The following is a 17,506-nucleotide window of genomic DNA, read 5'->3' on the forward strand; positions in this document are numbered from 1 at the left end:
TTGAGCTCGTCCCCAGTGACAGCCACAAGCCGTAGGAGGTGTCATTGTGTGGTTCCCATGTTGTGTCTGCTCAGGGCGGGGACAGCGTGTTCGTCCTGGTGGCTGTGCAGTCTTGCCCAACGCCTGGCACGGGAACGCACTGAATGGAGGGGTAACCGAAGCTCCCAGAGCAGGGCCCGTGTCAGGAAAACAAGATACTCGCAGAAGGCCTGTCAGCTGGTGGTCAAGTGGGCACTGAGTGCCTGCCTCAGAGTCACCTGTTAGTTTTATTTAGTTTAGGCTATTATTAGGCTATTTCAGAGCTTTTATTCTATATTGAGAAGGGTCTAGGGCACAAATCTTGGAATCTGTTCCCGGATGAGGGCCCAGCCTGACAGGCTAGTGGTTAGTGCTCAGGTGAGGTGACCTACCCTCCCTCTCCTGCTGTGCTCCTACCCCCGTGATGAACCCAACCTCGGCAGTCATGTCATTGACCATGGATTTCTAATTGCAGGACTCACTCCAACAGCCTGTTAAAACATGGTGGATTACTATGAAGTTCTAGGCGTGCAGAGACATGCCTCAGCTGAGGATATTAAAAAGGCGTAAGTAACTGTATTTATGCAGTAATGAATCTGTGCACTTGGGCAGTGTAACTTTTTGTCTCCTGAAGTGGCATTTCATGTGGTATAACCGTTTTAGAATGCTGCTGTTTCACTGTATCTTCAGACAAGGCAGTGAAACTAACCTTCGCCTCCTCAGACTAGGCCCAGCCTGTCACTTGGCATTGAGGGATGAGAAGGTCACTTGGTTTCCTCCGTTACTTTGCCTTGGGACAGTGGATTCTGTTGCTGCTTAAAGCAGATCAGACATTTAACTGAGGATGCGAAATAATCCCAGGCAGTTTTGACACTGACTGTGGAACGGAGCTGACCTGGCACTTTGCCCTCGTAGAGTGTGGTGCTGTGACCTCCTCAGGGTAGTAGCTGTTCAGGATCCCTGTCGCCGGCCCCGGCCTGTACCGTTAGAGCCAGATTGAGTGCTGCGCCCCTGCTGGCCTTCCTAGGCCTTTGTGACCAGGGCTGGCCCACGGCGGGGGCAAGGTGGAGGCCACAGGTGGCACTCAAGGTGAACTGGGTCTTTAATTCGTTTGACCTTAATGTGTGGCAAAAAGTTAGATTTTAGCAGAGCTAGAGAGACTAAAAACTAAGCCTGGAACTGTTTCAGTTTGTTAAGGGACTGGCGTTTTTACTCACACACAAGTCTGCGCTACTAGGCTCAGTGGGTCTGCAGAAGGAAATTCAGGGTACTTGAATAAATCGTTCACGTAAAAATGTTAAACATAGCAGCTTGACTCCTGTGATGGGCCTGCCCTGTGTCAAACCGCAGCCAAGCAACTTGAGTAGGAGGGCCCAGGAAGTGCCTTTGAGCTGTGTCACCCGTGGGGCCCCTCGCGTCTGCCGGCTCACAGCTCACAGACAGCAGTCTCCAGTTAATTGCACTCTTCTTGAATAAACATAATATGTAAATAGTATTTCCACTAACTGATGGAGAAACATGCCCACGTTATGCTAAACACGGTCAGGAAGGGGATTGGTTTAGTTTCTTATGAGAACGTGGGCCGGCCGTTGTCTTCAGGGTGGCTTTGAAGTGTGAACTTAGAAAATGCCATCGTTAAATGGAAGAAGATTTTCCCATTAAGCGTGCAGTTGAATACTGACTTAGACTAGATGCAGCCTTACTTCCTTTAAATGAGCGAAACTGCATCCATGGCTGGTGCGTGTTCCTAGTCCGTTTTGTGGACTCTAGGCTTTGATCTTGTGCAGTGACCAGAGAAACTTTTGTTTGAGGGGTGATTGTAGGTGGCTGTCCCCCTCCCTGCGCATTTCTCCGGGGAGACCTACAGTCTTACCTGTGTTTGTGTCGCAGGCCGTGTGTCCTTGGCGCTCGCTTACTGGTGTGGAGCCGGACGTCAGTCTCAAGGCCAACACTGAAAGACATTTGATGTTCTTTACACTTCACGTGTCAGGCCTTGAGTCTAAAAACATGGCGTAGTCTTTCAAAACACACCCATGAACACTCGGGAGTCTCTTCTCGTGTCTTTGTGTTCACAGGACTACACCCTGTGCAAAGTGACCGTTCTCCGTCTTCCACACGGTCTGTCATTTTTTACCAAGGTTTGTAGTGCTTCAGGGCCCTTGGTCTGCTACTACGTGTTTAGGTCTGCAGTGAGAAGGAGTAGAGCCCAGCATTAACTCGATCTTAGGAAGTTCAAGCCAAGATTTTTGATTAAAATGCTGTGATTAAATTGAACCGCAGCAGCCTTACGTTCACAGCTTGCCAAGTGCTAGGACTCTCTGGTCCTTAGTCTAGTTTTAGATTTTGAGGGGCACCCCCTTCCTCCCATATGTGGTGCTTCTGTTTAAGAAGAGAGGAGTTTTTTTCTTTGTACTCCAAAAGCATACAGTTATTACTATTAAGTGGAACCTTCGGTGAATCTTGAATCCAGAATGGGGTGGCTCTGTGAGCGGTGCCAGCATCTGTCACACCGACATGCGAGGCGGGGGGGCTCTTCCTGCCCTGCGAACGAGGCTGCCTTCTTCCTCTGTTCTGTGCTTTCTCAGCTGCACGACCACGAGTTCACACTGCACGTTTTGGTTCTCAAACATTTTAGCGTTAACGTCTCTCTAGAGGTTGGTTTGTATTCATGCTGTCTGGATTGAGAACTTGCTTATTTCATTCTCGGGGAGAGGAAGATTTTACAATGGAAATCGATAGCAGTTGCCCAGGTTTACAGCTCTGAAGCCAGTTTCCGCCTTACTTATGTTTCCCAACCATTGGGTTTCTGCACATGGATGTGACCGGTGCCCTTTTTTATTCCTTTCAAGGTACCGGAAACTGGCACTGAAGTGGCATCCAGATAAAAACCCTGAGAATAAAGAAGAAGCAGAGAGAAAATTCAAACAAGTGGCCGAGGCGTATGAGGTGTTATCGGACGGTGAGTGAACCTACCCAGGGTTTGGCTCCTCCCCGGGGCTAGCAGAATGTGGATCTGGGCGGCCGAGGTGTGGGCACTGAGAATGGAAGTTGCTTCCTTTTCTTGTGAGGCTTCGACTCCTGCTCCTGGCAGACACTTGATACAGTTACCCGTGAGTGCTGGGGAGCACCCTGGCTTCTAGCACTTTCTCTCAGGGTGGCTATTTTAAACAGTACTGACACCCTGGTCTGAGGACTGACAGGACAGATTGGGGCACAGGAATCCGTCTGGGTCATTGCATGGCGGTGGCTGTGACCACTCTCCGTCGGTGGCGCCGTGACCGCTCATCTCCGTTGTCCTGCTTCCACATACCTGGCCAGTGGGCTCGTGTGCTGGGTTTCACTGCTTGGAAGGACTTCCTTGGTGTCAGGAAACCAGGAACTGCGTGCCCAGCTGAGTTAGACTTCAGAGCTTGGCCGCGCCTTCCCCGCCCCAGGGCTAGAGTGGTGGAGTGTTGAGGAAGTCAGCCTTGTATCTGTCAATACCTCTTCTGTTGTAAAGGAAGTACCCGGTGTTTTATCCCAAGCCCAGAAGTTACCTTTGCACAGAAAGCTCCCGTTCTCCCCGCGCCCCCCCACCCCCATGTTTATTTTTATTTGTTTATTTTGAGAGAGAGGATTGGGCGCCTGCATGAGCAGGGCAGGGGCGCAGAGAGAAAATCTCAAACAGGGATAGAGAGGCTTGATCCCACGACCCTGGGATTACCACCTGAGCCAGATTCAAGAGTTGGACGCTCAACTAAGCCACCCAGATGCCCCCAGATCCCATTCTTCTTAGAACTTGGTTACCATCAACTGGCTTTAAGTGGTTTGCTCGTACACCCGTTTTCCCCATAACCTGTTTTTTTTCTTTCCGGTTTTATTTATTTGAGAGGGAGAGAGAATGCGCACACAAGTGAGTGAGGGGCAGAGAGAGAGACGGAGAGAGACTGTGGAACCTGGAGCGGGGCTCCAGCTCACCCGACGGGAGGCTTGAACTCACAAACCAGGAGATTATGACCTGAGCTGAAGTCGGATGCTTAACCGACTGAGCCACCCAGGCGCCCCCATAACTCCTGTTACTTTACCACACGGTTTGGTAGAACATGATGGTTTGGGCGGAAAACCTGGTGTATCAAAAGGAAGTGACCTGTTTAAACAGGGCTGCAGTGTAGTTGTTTATTCTAGAAGGTAAATGGTAAGAGGACAAGACAGTAGAGCATCCTCAGGCTTGGGCTGTTGTCCTTTCAAGGGCATGAATTCGGGTCGGCTCTTTCTCTGGCTCCGGTACCTCTATTTCCTGCCCCCACCAAGGCCCCTGTCCTCTTTTTTTGGGAGAATGTGCACTGGTAGAGTTGGAATAGTTTTAGAACTTGCGGTGTGATTTTTAAAAATTTGTTTTATTTTATTTTTTATCTTCTAAAATTTACATCCAAGTTAGTTAGCATACAGTGCAACGACTTCAGGAGTAGATTCCTCAGGGCCCCTTACCCATTTAGCCCACCCCTCCACCCCCTCCAGTAACCCTCTGTTTGTTCTCCATATTTATGAGTCTCTTCTGTTCTGCCCCCTTTAGTGTGACTTTTATGTACGCATGAACACACACTGTGCACAGTAGCGTGGAAAAAATACCACTTTTTAGCTTAAAAAGTGATTACTACTTAATTTTTACTATTTAATTTTTGGGAGCTTTTAGGGAGATGTACTTAGGTTTTCCCTCTTTCCCTTTTTATTTAAAGTAATGGAGGCCTAACTCCTTAAAACTAATTGCGAAACCTTGAAAACTCATTGGTTCCTTGATGTACAACTTTGTAAAGGCTTTATTTGAACTTTGAGGGGAAAAGAACTTGGTCTTTCCTGACTCTCCTTTCTAATTTGTAGCTAAAAAACGAGACATCTATGACAAATACGGCAAAGAAGGATTAAATGGCGGAGGTGGAGGTATGTAAATGTTGATTTTTGTCTTGGCTTTTCAGTGAGCGGAGGAGGCCATCTGGCAACGAAGGGTCTAGACAAGGGGTCGGGTTTGTCCGTTTTCTTGGACAGGCTGTGTTTCCGGAAACACAGATGTGGCCTGGAAAGTGGGCTGACTTGTGGAGATGGGCTGCCCGGAAACCCTTGCGTTCGGCTACACAGTGTATGCTGATCGCGGCACTTTCTGTAGATCCGGAATCCGTATAACCTACTAGAGTATTTTGTGAGTTCTTACTCCCGGATCAGTACCTGATATTTTGTCAGAAGACCTTAAAAACTCTTACCTGACCAAGCTGATTGTATTGGCAGACCTGACTGCCTGTGGTGGGCAGGCCTCACTCGGGGGCGTGTGTGTGATGAGAGGTCCTAGCAGGGACCTGCCCGCCGTCAGCACCACGGTCGGTGGCCTCTTCGAGAATAGCGCTGCCCACCAAGCACACGCCCCACTTGAGGAGCGTGAACGAGTGTGCTTCTGTGCGTGGTTTACACGATGGTCCGTCTGCACAGAAGATGAAGCCACGTTTCCTACGTACGGATGGCGGTTGCAGACATGGTGGGAAAGTGCTAGCACTACCCTGCTGCCGTGACCGTGACCATGACCATGAGGGGTGGGAAGCCTCCCCTGGCTTGTCCCCGCCAGCCCCAGGTGGTCTCTGTTCAGGCACGGCTCTTGCTGCGAAGCAGAGCCCTGGGTGTAGGAGCCTTTGCCGTTTTTTCTTCGGGTCGTGGTGTAGAATCCTCTGTAGACAGAACTGTTGGCCTACTAAACGCAGGAATGCACCAACTAAATGCCGTGCTGTACCATCGTAGGTGGAGTTCACTTTGACCATCCGTTTGATTTTGGCTTCACATTCCGTAACCCAGATGACGTCTTCAGGGAATTTTTCGGTGGAAGGGACCCGTTTTCATTCGACTTCTTCGGTAAGTTCGCTGTTTGGTGGGTGTGTCTGTGACTGAGGCGGACTCACCTTTCCCGTTTCCACACGTGGCTCCCTGTTGCTCGCCTGTGTTGAAGCAGCGGAGGGGGTTCCCGAACCCCTTCCCTTCTCTCTGGAAGGTGATTCTGAATGAGTACCTTGCACACGAAAGTAATAAAGGTTTTAATGTGCTCCTTTTCTTCGATACGGATAGTCTCAATTAACTTCCTTTTTCCCTCGTTCAGACGGTGGCCAGGATGTAGGTGCTGGGGGCTTGGCGGGTGGCGCTCTTTGCTGTTGAGCACTTGCTTCTGTGTGAATTTGCCCCGAGTTCTGGATGGAGACACTGGGCATCGTAGCAGATGTTCAGAAGACCTTGGATCTCTCCACCTGTTTGTTTCTCTGATTGTGTGTGGCGCATTGTGACCGTTCAGTTCACGGTTTGTGAAAAAGAAGGACACCTCTAGGGCTATGCCCTGCAGATCTCCCGCCGGGAGGAGTTTTGGCCGGTGGGAGACCGTGCTGTCCCAGCTGCTGTTGCGTCGCAGGACGGATTTTCCCTTCACCTGCACCTCGACGCGCTGAGTCCGATGCCGGCTGTTCGCATGTGGCTCGGATGCGGGCGGGGTGGGGAGCGGGCGCCGTCGGAGCCGCCCCGGGTGCTGGGGAACTTGGGTGGCCAGAGCTCCCCCGGTGCGGCCGCACCCATTTCTGTCTCGGCTCACGGTGGGGGAGACGTAGCCCGTGTTTCTGCCCTTTGTTGCCTGGAGCCTGTTGGAGAGTCCCAACACCTGCGATCCTCAGGAGGGACACAGCAAGACCGGTTCTGTCTGCAGATAGCGGGGGAGAAGCAGCGGACCCTTGCCCATCATAGGCCCAGAGAAGAGTAATTAATTTCCTGCCGTACCTGGTAGGTATCTGGCCTTTTAAACGGTGCGGCCCTTCAGTTTATTTCCGATGGGGATTCACAGAGAGTTGCCTTGTTTTTTTTACTGTGGTGTGGCTCGATTTGAAGACCGTAGCTTACGGAGGGAGGTGGGTAGGATGATACACATCAGCACATATTCCCTTTTTCATCCACACATGTCATGACGAAGGCTAAGCAGTGGGTGTCCCAAGTTGGGGGTGAAAAGGTGATTGTGGTCTTTTTGAAGACTTGCTTTGACGTTGCTCCCGGAAACGTAAGAGAATTATCAGGAAGTCTCCTTATTAATAGACGAGATCTAACCTTATCTGTAGTGTCTGTTAATTGGCCTTCGTGTATGTAGGAAACGTCACTGTAAGAAAAACACCGAGGGTTCAATGATCTTTCCTGCGGTAAGATTACCTTTGTGTCTCATTACAGCCTTTAGCGAACTTCGCGTGTTGTTTTGGGGGGTGCCGGGTTGTGTTGGGTGAAATCCCGTGTTTGGATGGCGTGACTCCTCCGGTGGCCGAGTGAGGATCTCCTGCCATCGAGGGTTTCGGCCCCACTGCACATCGGCAGCGGGGGCAGCAGCGCAGGCTGACCTCTCTGAGCCGGAGGCCAGGCATCTGCTACACGCGTGACACCTTCCAGGAGTTGTTTTGGTGGAAGGGTCCCTTAGGGATTGAATTGGGGCCAGATTTTGTTTTCATTAGGAAAATAGTCTGACGGGCCAGGCTTCCTCATTCAAAGTGATTTTCATCGGGCAGTTCTTCCTAGAGCAAAGAAGGTGTAGTGAGGATAATGAGATGTAAATGAGGAAGGAACATATAGCTCTTACCCACTGTAAGTTGGTTTGTGTGTGTGTGTGTGTGTGTGTGTGTGTGTGTGTGTGTAATTTTTTTTTATTTATTTTTTTAATTTCCGCCCAAATTAGCACAGTGCAACAGTGATTTCAGGAGTAGATTACTTAATGCCCCTTGTCCGTTTAGTCCATCCCCCTCCCACAACCCCTCCAGCAACCCTGTTTGTTCTCCATATTTAAGAGTCTCTTAGGTATTGTTCCTCTTCCTATTTTTATATTATTTTTGCTTCCCTTATGTTCATCTGTTCTGTGTCTTAAAGTCCTCATATGAGTGAAGTCATATGATGTTTGTCTTTCTCTGACTAATTTCGCTCGGTATAATACCCTCCGGTTCCATCCATGTTACTGCAGTTGGCAAGATTTCATTCTTTCTCATTGCCAAGTCATATTTCATTGTATGTATAAACCACATCTTCTTTACCTATTCATCCGTCGATGGACATTTGGGCTCTTTCGATACTTTGGCTATTGTCGATAGTGCTGCTATAAACATGGGGGTGCATGTGTCCCTTCGAAACACCACCTGTATCCCGTGGATAAACACCTAGTAGTGCCATTGCTGGGTCATAGGGAAGTTCTGTTTTTAGTTTTTTGAGGAACCTCCCTACTGTTTTCCAGAGTGGCTGCACCAGCTTGCCTTCCCACCGGCTGTAAGTTGTTTATACCCGATGTTCACACCTTCTAAATTGTGAGATATGTGTATGTATAGAAAGTTTTATGTGCGTGTGTATTTTCACTGAGATTGTGGACACAAAGCACATTTTGGTGGGAATTTCTTCTTTTGGACTCAGTCCTGTTTAAGAGATAACTAGTCTTACTGTGATTCTAGACTCTTGGGCCCTCTGTTTTAGACACCAAGATGTTCAAATTTAACGGTAGGCATTTCCTGTACATTTTCCACGATTCGTGTGTCAGTGATGCTTCTTCAATCTGTTCTCATAGGTGTTCTAGGTGACTTCCATTTTCAGGCGCTAAGGATTTGCACACAGGAACAGAAATTTCTCCACGGCTGCTACATGTACGAAGTAACGGTACAGCCTGCTGGCGGTACGTGTAGCCTAGATCCGAACGTAGGGCTGGGGGTTTCTGCCGTAGCAGTGGTTCAGTTGATGTCAAGCAGCGGCCCCATCCCACTTACCCGGGGCTGTCGTGACGTCCGTTGGTCGTAGCACGTAATTTTTTAGTCCTGATTTTTCACCCGGTTCTTTTTCCTCTCCTGTTCTGCCTCCTGAGAAGAGTAGCTCAGAATCAGACGTGTGTGTCTCACGCAAGTATCAGTGCATCAAATTCCATGTCTGACAGGCTTCCTAAATGAAAGGGGACAAGAGCTCAAAGAACCAGAGACCCATGGAAAAGTGTGAGGTGTGAAGGGTATCGGACAGACTGCAAGCAGTCCTGTGCCCACGGACCGGCCAGCGACGGTCGTCACGTTATGGCAGAGGGCTGAGGCCTGGGCCTGGCTGACAAAGTCCCCGTGACAGCAGCCGCCCCCCACAGGAGCGCCCTCACCCCGAGATCCAGGGGACCAGCCGTACCTTCGCGGGCAGCTCAATGTGTTCACGTCCTTCCCCGAGTGCTGAGCTCTGTCCGAATGTAAATTGGAAGGGATGGCCTGAATTTGAGTGAGGGGGAGCTGGTGGTGGTTTATTATTACAGAACACCATTACTCGGCATTCTGAGGCGGACAGCTAGATGCTGTTGGTGTCATTTAGTCCTCAGAGCCCTGGCCCGAGTAGGTTTGGAGGAAACGTCTGGGTATAACTCGACATTTTATGGGCTCGTTTTCTTACGTTGGAAAGCCAAAGCCACCTAAAACGACTTCCAGAGAGCCTTTTCCTTCACGATGGCGCCAATCTCTTAAGCCTCGTGAAAGAAAAAACGGGTGTAGCGGTGGAAGGAGGAGACAGCCCGACGGGGGGTGTGGGCTCGTGGAGGGGAGGGGTGGGCTCGCCCCGGGGAGGGCGAGGGCGTCGTGGAGGGGAGCGGACTGGACTCACTTGCCCCGGGGAGGGCGACAGCTGACGGTCCCGAACCGGGTCCGGACTGAGCATCGTGAGCCCTCGTCTTGCTCCCCAGGGCTCGAGGAGGTGGCGAGCGAGGAGCTGGAGCCCGTGTTTGAGGACTCGGCGGAAGACGCCCCGAGTGAAGAGGACAGCGAGGTGTCGGATGTGATCTGTAGCGAGGAGCTTGATGTCTGTAGCGACGACGAGCCCAGTGAGGGCCGTAGCTGGGGCTGGGGCGAGCTCCTGAGCGAGGAGCTCGAGTCCGCCTCCAGTGAGGATGAGGCGAGTCCGTGGGACGTGGAGGAGCTCAGCGAGGAGAGTGAGGAGCTGCTGAGCGAGGACGGAGGGCCAGAGCCGGAGGCACTGCCTGTGCAGCCGTGAGCGGGGGCCGCGCTCGCTCGCGGGCCTTGGCTCACAGGACGTGTGTCTGCAATAAAATGTGTCTGCATTACTGGTGCCTGAGCTGGTCCTCGGTCGGGGAGTGGCGGCCCCCGGGAGTAGTGAGGGAAACCAGACGAAGGTGGGGCCCTGGGAGCCGTAGAGTGGCTCTCCCAGGCATCCTGTCACTCAGAGTCGGAAGCCAGCATTCCGGCCCACTGGGCCCCGGAGGGCCAGAGCGACTCCATAGGCCTGGGGGGTGAAGACAGGAACTGACGCCCTGGGGCCCGGAGGCCGAAGTTGAGGCCAGTCCCGGGAGGGAGCCCGCCTTCCAGGCCTCCTTGCGGCTTCTGGTGGCCTCAGATGGTCCTCGCGCGTAGGTGGCTTCCCCTGTGTCTTCACATCCCGCCCCCTCTGCGGGTCTGTGTCCGTCCAGATTTCCCCCCATGGGGACACAGCGACACTGGATTTGGACCCACCTTGATGAGCTCATCCTAAGTGCATCGTCGGCAGAGACCCTGTTTGTGAATAAGGTCTCGCTTGCTCACGGGGCCTGGGGCTTAGGGATCCCACATCGTTTGGGGGGCCACAGTCCAACCTGTGGCATAATCTTCCCTAAAGAAGAGTTGTCTGTGGGTTCAGAAGCAGGAAATCTTGGAAGGGGAAAGAAGGGGAAGTTTGCAGTGAGACGTGCTAGGAGAGAGCAGAACTCAGGTGCACAGGCGGGAGAGGAGCAGGTGCTTCCGTGTTCATGGGGGATGAGATTTCACACTTGGCATCCCTGGGCACGCATGATGGGGAAGGAATACAGGGAATGAGACTTAAAAATCCACATAAGTGCGTCACGTGTTAGACAGGTTTTCAGCGATACTGAGAGGCCTTTTCCAAACCCCAACCAGCCCATGGTCCTGCGTGAGCGAGGGGATCGAGGAGTATTGCTGTCCCCGGGGCCCCTCCTCGTATCTCTTGGTGGGGAGGGAGAGTGCTTTGGGCAGGTTTTCCTGGAGAATGGAATGCAAGCTGTCGGCCGTTCTGTGTGTAGCGGACAACTCTCGCTCTCGGGATGTGGAGCTGGCATTCGGAAGTAGTTGACTTTGATGTAAAACTCTGCCGGCAAGTGAGGGGGTGGGCGCCGGGCTAGCCGTCCTCGGCGTCTCCTTTCTTTGGTGCGCGCTTAGTGGTTTCAAGACGGCTGATGCGCTGCCTCCCTCCCCTCCCTCACCCATGCCCCCTAGGAGGGAGGAGGAAATGGCTTCTGGAAAAGGTCATTCTGGGACCTGTTTCCGGGGTCAGGAGCACAGCGGCGCCGTCTGCCCCACAGCGGGCGTGGAGGCCTGTAATGAGATTCTGCACGCCGGGTTTGAATCGCGTGGTCAGCCAGGTCCTCTGTGTGTGGCGTCATTTTCCAAGGGAAGCCAGCGCCTGCACTCGAGTTGGTTCTTAAGCTTTTAATTTAGTTTCTGGGCCTCGCTCGGGTCAGTTTCCAGAGTCCCTGGAGGTTTTGCTTATCATGTGTTCCGTGTGGAATGTTGGGTTCTGTGGTCAAGGGAACCGCTTCTTCCTGGGAAGCTGGAGAAAGACGCTCTGGGGCCCCAGGTCCGGGCAGAGGGCAGAGGTCCGTCCTCTTCCTCACGTGTGTAGGGAGGTGGGCCGGGCATGGCCGTCTGAGGGAGTAAGACGGCAGAAGAGCATCATTCCTGTAGGAGGGGGACAGAAGGGACACCTGCAGGACCGGACGTGCCGCCGTCCTTCTCGTACCTTCCTTCTAAAGCAAGGAGTCCATGTTCTCACGGAGCACCAAGCCTCTGTATCGGGGTCTAAAATGAGATGATTTCGGTCCAGGATGTGTACTTTGGATCCCTGACTTGGATAGATCCTTGCAACTCTTAGAAAATACAGTGCTCCAGCCACACCTGGGATGGAACTAGAAATTCTGTTGCGTAACAGGATAATTACATGGAAAGTTGAAGAGTATGGCGTCCATTCGTCCGGTGAATACATGCCACCTGTTCAGTGCCAGGCCGCCCCTCCGGGTGCTGAGCAAGCAGCGGGGAGGCGCCCCGCACCCGTTCTCCCGAGGGCCCCGTGCAGCGCGGCGTCGTGGCGTGGGTGTCTGTTCCCATTTCACTTAGCTGCAGATTCCTTAGAAATGTGTTGCTTCGTACTTCAGAATCTGTAAAAAACGACGTTTACGGGTTTTTGAGTTGTAGGAAAGGAGTGTTTTAATTTTAGCTCGTGTTGTTGGGATTGGCTGGGTGACCTCTTACAAGTCCCTGTCTGGGTCACTTGGACTTAGGATGCAGCTATAGTTTAGAGTAGATGTTTTTGTTTTCTTTTTTAAGTTTGGTTTATTTTTCAGAGGGAGCAAGCAGGGGAGGGGTAGAGAGAGAAGGAGACAGAATCCCAAGCAGGCTCTGTGCTGTGAACCCAGAGCCCGACTTGGGGCTTGAACCCCATGAATTGTGTGATCATGACCTGAGTCAAAATTAAGCGCCAGATGCTTAACTGACTGAGCCACCCAGGCGCCTCTAGAGCAGATAGATTTTTCTTTAAAAAAGAAAAAAAATTTAAGGTCATCTCTTTATTTTTTGGGGGGGGGGGGAGAGCGTGCGAGAGCTTGCACAAGCAGGGGAGGGCCAGAGAGAAGGAGAGTCAGAATCCCCAGCAGGCTCCACGCCATGAGCGCAGAGCCCGATGAAGGGCTCGAACTCAGACTGAGATCGTGACCTGAGCTGAGATCAAGAGTCGGATGCTTGACCAGCTGTGCCACCCAGGCGCCCCGAGTAGATGGTTTTCCTTGTTTGAAATGCCCGTTATCTTTTTTAGGTTTTGTTTTGCCCCCCCCCCCCCCCCCCACCCAAGTTTTTCTGTGTGCCTGGGGAATCAATAGTGTGAGGCCGCGTGGAAAGGAGCGGCTGGTACCTTAAGTCGTTAGTAGTGCAGGCCTCTTCTTGCTTGGGTTTTGTGCTGCTGGAAGCACTCGCTTCAGGATGGCGGGGTAAGAGCGGCGTGGGGGCGCCCTGGTGGCTCAGTCGGTTAAGCGTCCGGCTTCGGCTCAGGTCACGATCATGCGGTTCGTGGGTTCCGGCCCCACGTCGGGCTCTGTGCTCACAGCTCGGAGCCTGGAGCCTGTGTCTCCCTCTCTCTCTGACCCTCCTCTGTTCATGCTCTGTCTCTCTCTGTCTCAAAAATAAAATTAAAAAAAAAAAAAAAAAAAAAAAAAAAGAGCCGTGTTAATCATGTTGTTCTTAGTTTTTTGTTCCTGTGCTGGTGTTCGTGGCGTTAAAGGATTTATTTGATTTGTCTCTCCAAATAGGTTTTGTGGTTATCTATCAGATACTGAATCTTGGTAAAACTTAAGAAAAGTGGATGGCCTTAAATCTCTGTCACACTTGTTTCCTTAAGGCTTTTTCTCCGTATCCATGCGTGTGAATGTTTCCTCGGTGTTTATGTGTTTGTGCATGCGCACAGGTATTTTTCCTGCGCTTACACGTGGAAGCAGGCGTCGTGTTGAAGAACGAACACATGTAAGCGTTCCTGTGTGCGTGCGGGTCAGCACTGGTTACGGGTTCCTGTGTGCGTGCTTGCATTTGTCGCGTGTTGTATGTGTGCGTGTAAACCTTTTTCTGTACACCAGCACACAGACATTTGTTATGTGTTCACGTGTGCATGCGTGTAAACGTTTGTTATGTGTTTATGCGTGTGAACGTTTGCTTATATGTGTTTGGTGCTAAATTTTTCCACAAAGTTCACTTAAGTGTACTTCTTGGCCTAAGTTTGACCTCGTGACTTTGTCATTGACCGGTATTTTGCTAATGCCGCTGACCTCTTTGTGGATTTGGTTTTGTATTTCTGAGACACTGGTGAGGTCTTGTGAGGTTGAGAAGGGGTGTTTGATGCACATCCGGGGCCCCCAGCGCCTAGAGCCCTGGGGCGGCGGGGTAGGTCACACCTCGGACCTGCATCCGTCTCACGTGGTATTTAGGTCTCACCTGCCTGAAGGTAGCTGTAGAATGATCAGAAATACAAGTTGCATTGTCTGAAAACCTGCGTGAGAGCCGGTCGGGTCTCTGTTGATGTATTTGTTTCTGACCTTTGGTCCATCTCTGAGGGACTGACTTGTAGCATAAGGAGTTGGCTCACTTGATTACGGAGACCGGCAAGTTCAGGGTTTGCACGGCTGCCGTCTGAGCCAGAATCCAGAGGCCGGCAGGCTGCAAGAGCCAGCGTTCGGTTGAACCCCCCCCTCCGGCCGGGGGATTCTCCTACCTGGGGGAGGGGGGCTCTTGGTTCCCTCAAGCCCTTCCACAGACGGATTGAGGCCCCTACACATGGGGGGAGGCCAGTACGTTTGCTCGGTCTACCGATCTAAATGTTAGTCTTAATCCAGAAGCACCCGTAGAGACGCAGCCGGAATACTGCTCGAGCGAACTCCTGAGCCCCCTGTGGCCCCTTCACGCTACATGTCAAGTTAACCCCGCAAGCCCGCCCTCCGTCCCCTCGATGCCCGTGCTCGTCTTAGTAAGTCACGGCCCTTAATCTCCAAATAGAGACCGCAGCACGGTCGTGACTCTGCCCGACAGCATCCTGGCTCTCCTGAGCGTCCCTGAAGACGAGCCGCCCCCGGCCAGGGCGATGGGATCCTCAAACACGGGGACGGGAGCGGGCGTCTTCCCCAGCCTGGCAAGGGTGTGTAAGAGAGGCCAGGAAGGGGGGGGGGGGATGTTGGCTCGCGTAAGAAGATGCGGGCTCGGGCCTCCGGGACACGGTAAGGAGGTCCCGGCAGTCGGCGTGCGTTCGGAGCTGGGCTCCGGGAGTCCGCTGGCCCCGGCACGGCTTGGAACTACCAGGTCCACTCGGGTAGAGGTGTTTTGATAAATGGCGGTGGTGAAAATGTATTTCCTCTTTGGGACTCGCCACGTCGGGTGCCTTCTCGCTTGCTTGATGGAGAGAAGGCGGAAGAGAACCCGGACAACATAGGCAACACGTGAGTCCAGCCCGCCGTGGGGCCGGTAAGGCTTCCCGTCGGCGGTCGGCTGCCAGCAGCTGGGTGGTGCGGGCCTCCCAAGTTCTGCTCGGACCCCGTGTGCGTGGCCAGGGGGCGACGTCCCTCCCCCGCGTGTCCTCAGCGTGGGAGCTGCTGGGGCCCGTGTGGCCACGGGCAGAAGGCACAACAGGCCTCCGTGTTTCCTTATGTTAAGTTTCCGAGTCGCGGTGTGTTTCCAGAATGTGAATGTAATGTTTATCCCTTTTAATCTCAAAGGAGTAATGAATTTGGGAAGTATCAGTGCGGCAAAAGGGGGGAGGCAATCCGCATTTGTCTCACCACCGAGACTATTGAAAACCCACCGTTAACATTTCTCGCGTGTTTAAGTTGTAACTTGTTACTTGCTCTGCCTTTTCCCGAAGCCTGAACTTGATGGCCACTTAAATGTGCGTCTAAAATGCTGTTTACTTCTCCCACCTGGGGAAAATCTGGTTATTTTCAGTTTTCAGCGTGTCATCGATGCTTTGAATTCTCTTCGTGCAGTGGGGTATTTCCGTACTCGAGGGGAGTGATTTCCCCAAAGCGGAGTCACTGGTTTGAACAGTTTTAAAACAGCGTATTGGGTTTGGGGGCCAGAGGTTTCAAAAGGTCACGAAACAGACTCCTGAACTACTTTTTGAAAACGTACAGACCGGTCACAGCCAGTGGTGAGAAATCCTCGTAAAGGTCTGTCCGGTCTCACAGTGGCAGCTTTTAACAACGTAAGCATGATGTTAAGAGAACCCCCGAGAGTGTGTGTTTTCTGGTGTCACCACGACGGTTGTAACTGAGGCTTTTCGTTTTGAGGGTGAAACTTTTGTTAAGTTTAATATTTGAAATCGTGTTAACAGTTCAGTGACTAGAACGACGACCCGAATGAAAGAAACGCGTTTAGGCTGAGCAACATAAGAGTTTCTAAAAACCCAAGAAAAAGTAAACTGAAAAGCCACCGGCCTGGCTCACACTCCTAAGCCAGCTTTTGAAGTAGCTTCTGAGGAATAGGGTTTTCTAATCCAGGGCTTCTTTTCGCTCAGGGCGCGAGCCCGGAGCCCACGCACGTCCTCGGTGGCGGTGGAGCCTCGCCGCAGCTGGCTGCCCGGAGAACCTCAGGAGGCCGCAGGCCAGCTGGGCTTTAGGCAGCGGGGGACTCGGGGCAGGTGCGGGCTTGGCGTGTCGGGGAGGCCAACTTGCTTAGAGCGTCGTCCGGGGGCGTCAGAGCCTCACGCGGCTCAGGTGAAAACCGTTCTTAGTGGTTACTTCTTAGGGGAGAGTGAGAATTTCCGCACCGTGAGTTGAAATTGCATTCGTGAGGTTTCTGTTTCTCCGTGTGGGGGTTGACCCCAGGGACCTCTGACAGGAGATCTGGCACCGTGGGTGTGTAGGTCGTGCGTGGGGTTAAGGGAAGGAGGGACCCGTAAATCGGTCGCTTGGGTTTTATTTGATAGGATGAGCCTCCTGAGAAGTTCACAGTATGTTACTAGTTTTAGACAGAGTTCGTGATCCACTTCCATTTGTGCTTCTGATGGGCTGACTGTACGCCCAGCCCCGTTTGTAGAGTAGGTTTTAAGGGATTTCCTTAAACTTAACTTTGTAGAGGGTAGCGCTGGCCGTGCAGTGTGGGAGCGAAGTTCCGACAGGACAGTTCCGGGGGGCCTGCCAACAACAAGCACTTGGGATCTGTTACCCTGTCTCTGCACGGGGATGCACACGGGCTCTCCTTCTTCCTCTGGCGCCTCCTTTCTAGATCTTTCAGGAAGGCACCGGTAACCAGTTTCTCCAGACGTTTCCTTCTGGCCCATCTTTTTTTTTTTTTTTTTTAATTTTTTTTTTTCCAACGTTTATTTATTTTTTTTGGAACAGAGAGAGACAGAGCATGAACGGGGGAGGGGCAGAGAGAGAGGGAGACACAGAATCGGAAACAGGCTCCAGGCTCTGAGCCATCAGCCCAGAGCCCGACGCGGGGCTCGAACTCACGGACCGCGAGATCGTGACCTGGCTGAAGTCGGACGCTTAACCGACTGCGCCACCCAGGCGCCCCTCCTTCTGGCCCATCTTAATACATGCAGCATTAGATAAAGCAGGCCAGCCGATACGCGCCGAGCAACTCCGGTCTCGAGGCCGAGTCTGTGCATGTGCCGTCTCCTTGCCCCTGTTCCGAGCTGGCTTCAAGCTGCCCCGGCTGCGCCGAGCCCTTCACGATCGCTCACGGCCCTGCATCCCATCTTTTCACACCGTGGACAGAGTTGACCTTGGCGTGCTGCGTCCCTTGGGTCACGTTTGTTTGTGAACTTGAGTTGGATTGTGGATCCCCATCTGTGCTTGGGGCCGGTGCTCGCTGTGTGTTGACTTGTCATGTTGACTGTCCTTTCCCTTCCAGTGTATGACTCTCCCTGCTCTGGTCACCCGGTTGTAAAAAAAAAAAAAAAAAAAAAAAAAATGCCATCC

At 52.3% G+C, this 17,506-nt stretch overlaps 1 protein-coding gene across 4 annotated transcripts in view; it reads left to right on the forward strand.

Moving 5' to 3' along the window:
- DNAJB6 (DnaJ heat shock protein family (Hsp40) member B6) overlaps nt 1-17,506 on the forward strand; it is a 69,445-nt gene that overhangs the window by 24,200 nt on the left and 27,739 nt on the right. For 3 of the 4 annotated variants that reach the window (XM_030308907.1, XM_030308911.1, XM_030308909.1), the window contains exons 2-5: nt 494-584; nt 2,868-2,977; nt 4,876-4,935; nt 5,779-5,889. In XM_030308907.1, coding sequence (XP_030164767.1) covers nt 520-584; nt 2,868-2,977; nt 4,876-4,935; nt 5,779-5,889 — 346 coding nt within the window. In that variant the 5' untranslated portion in view covers nt 494-519. Of the gene's footprint in view, nt 1-371; nt 397-493; nt 585-2,867; nt 2,978-4,875; nt 4,936-5,778; nt 5,890-17,506 lie in introns of those variants that run through there. The other variant, XM_030308910.1, reaches the window with a different exon arrangement.

The sequence above is a fragment of the Lynx canadensis genome, chromosome A2 (genome assembly GCF_007474595.2).
Source record: "Lynx canadensis isolate LIC74 chromosome A2, mLynCan4.pri.v2, whole genome shotgun sequence".
NCBI classification, from domain to species: Eukaryota; Metazoa; Chordata; class Mammalia; order Carnivora; family Felidae; genus Lynx; species Lynx canadensis.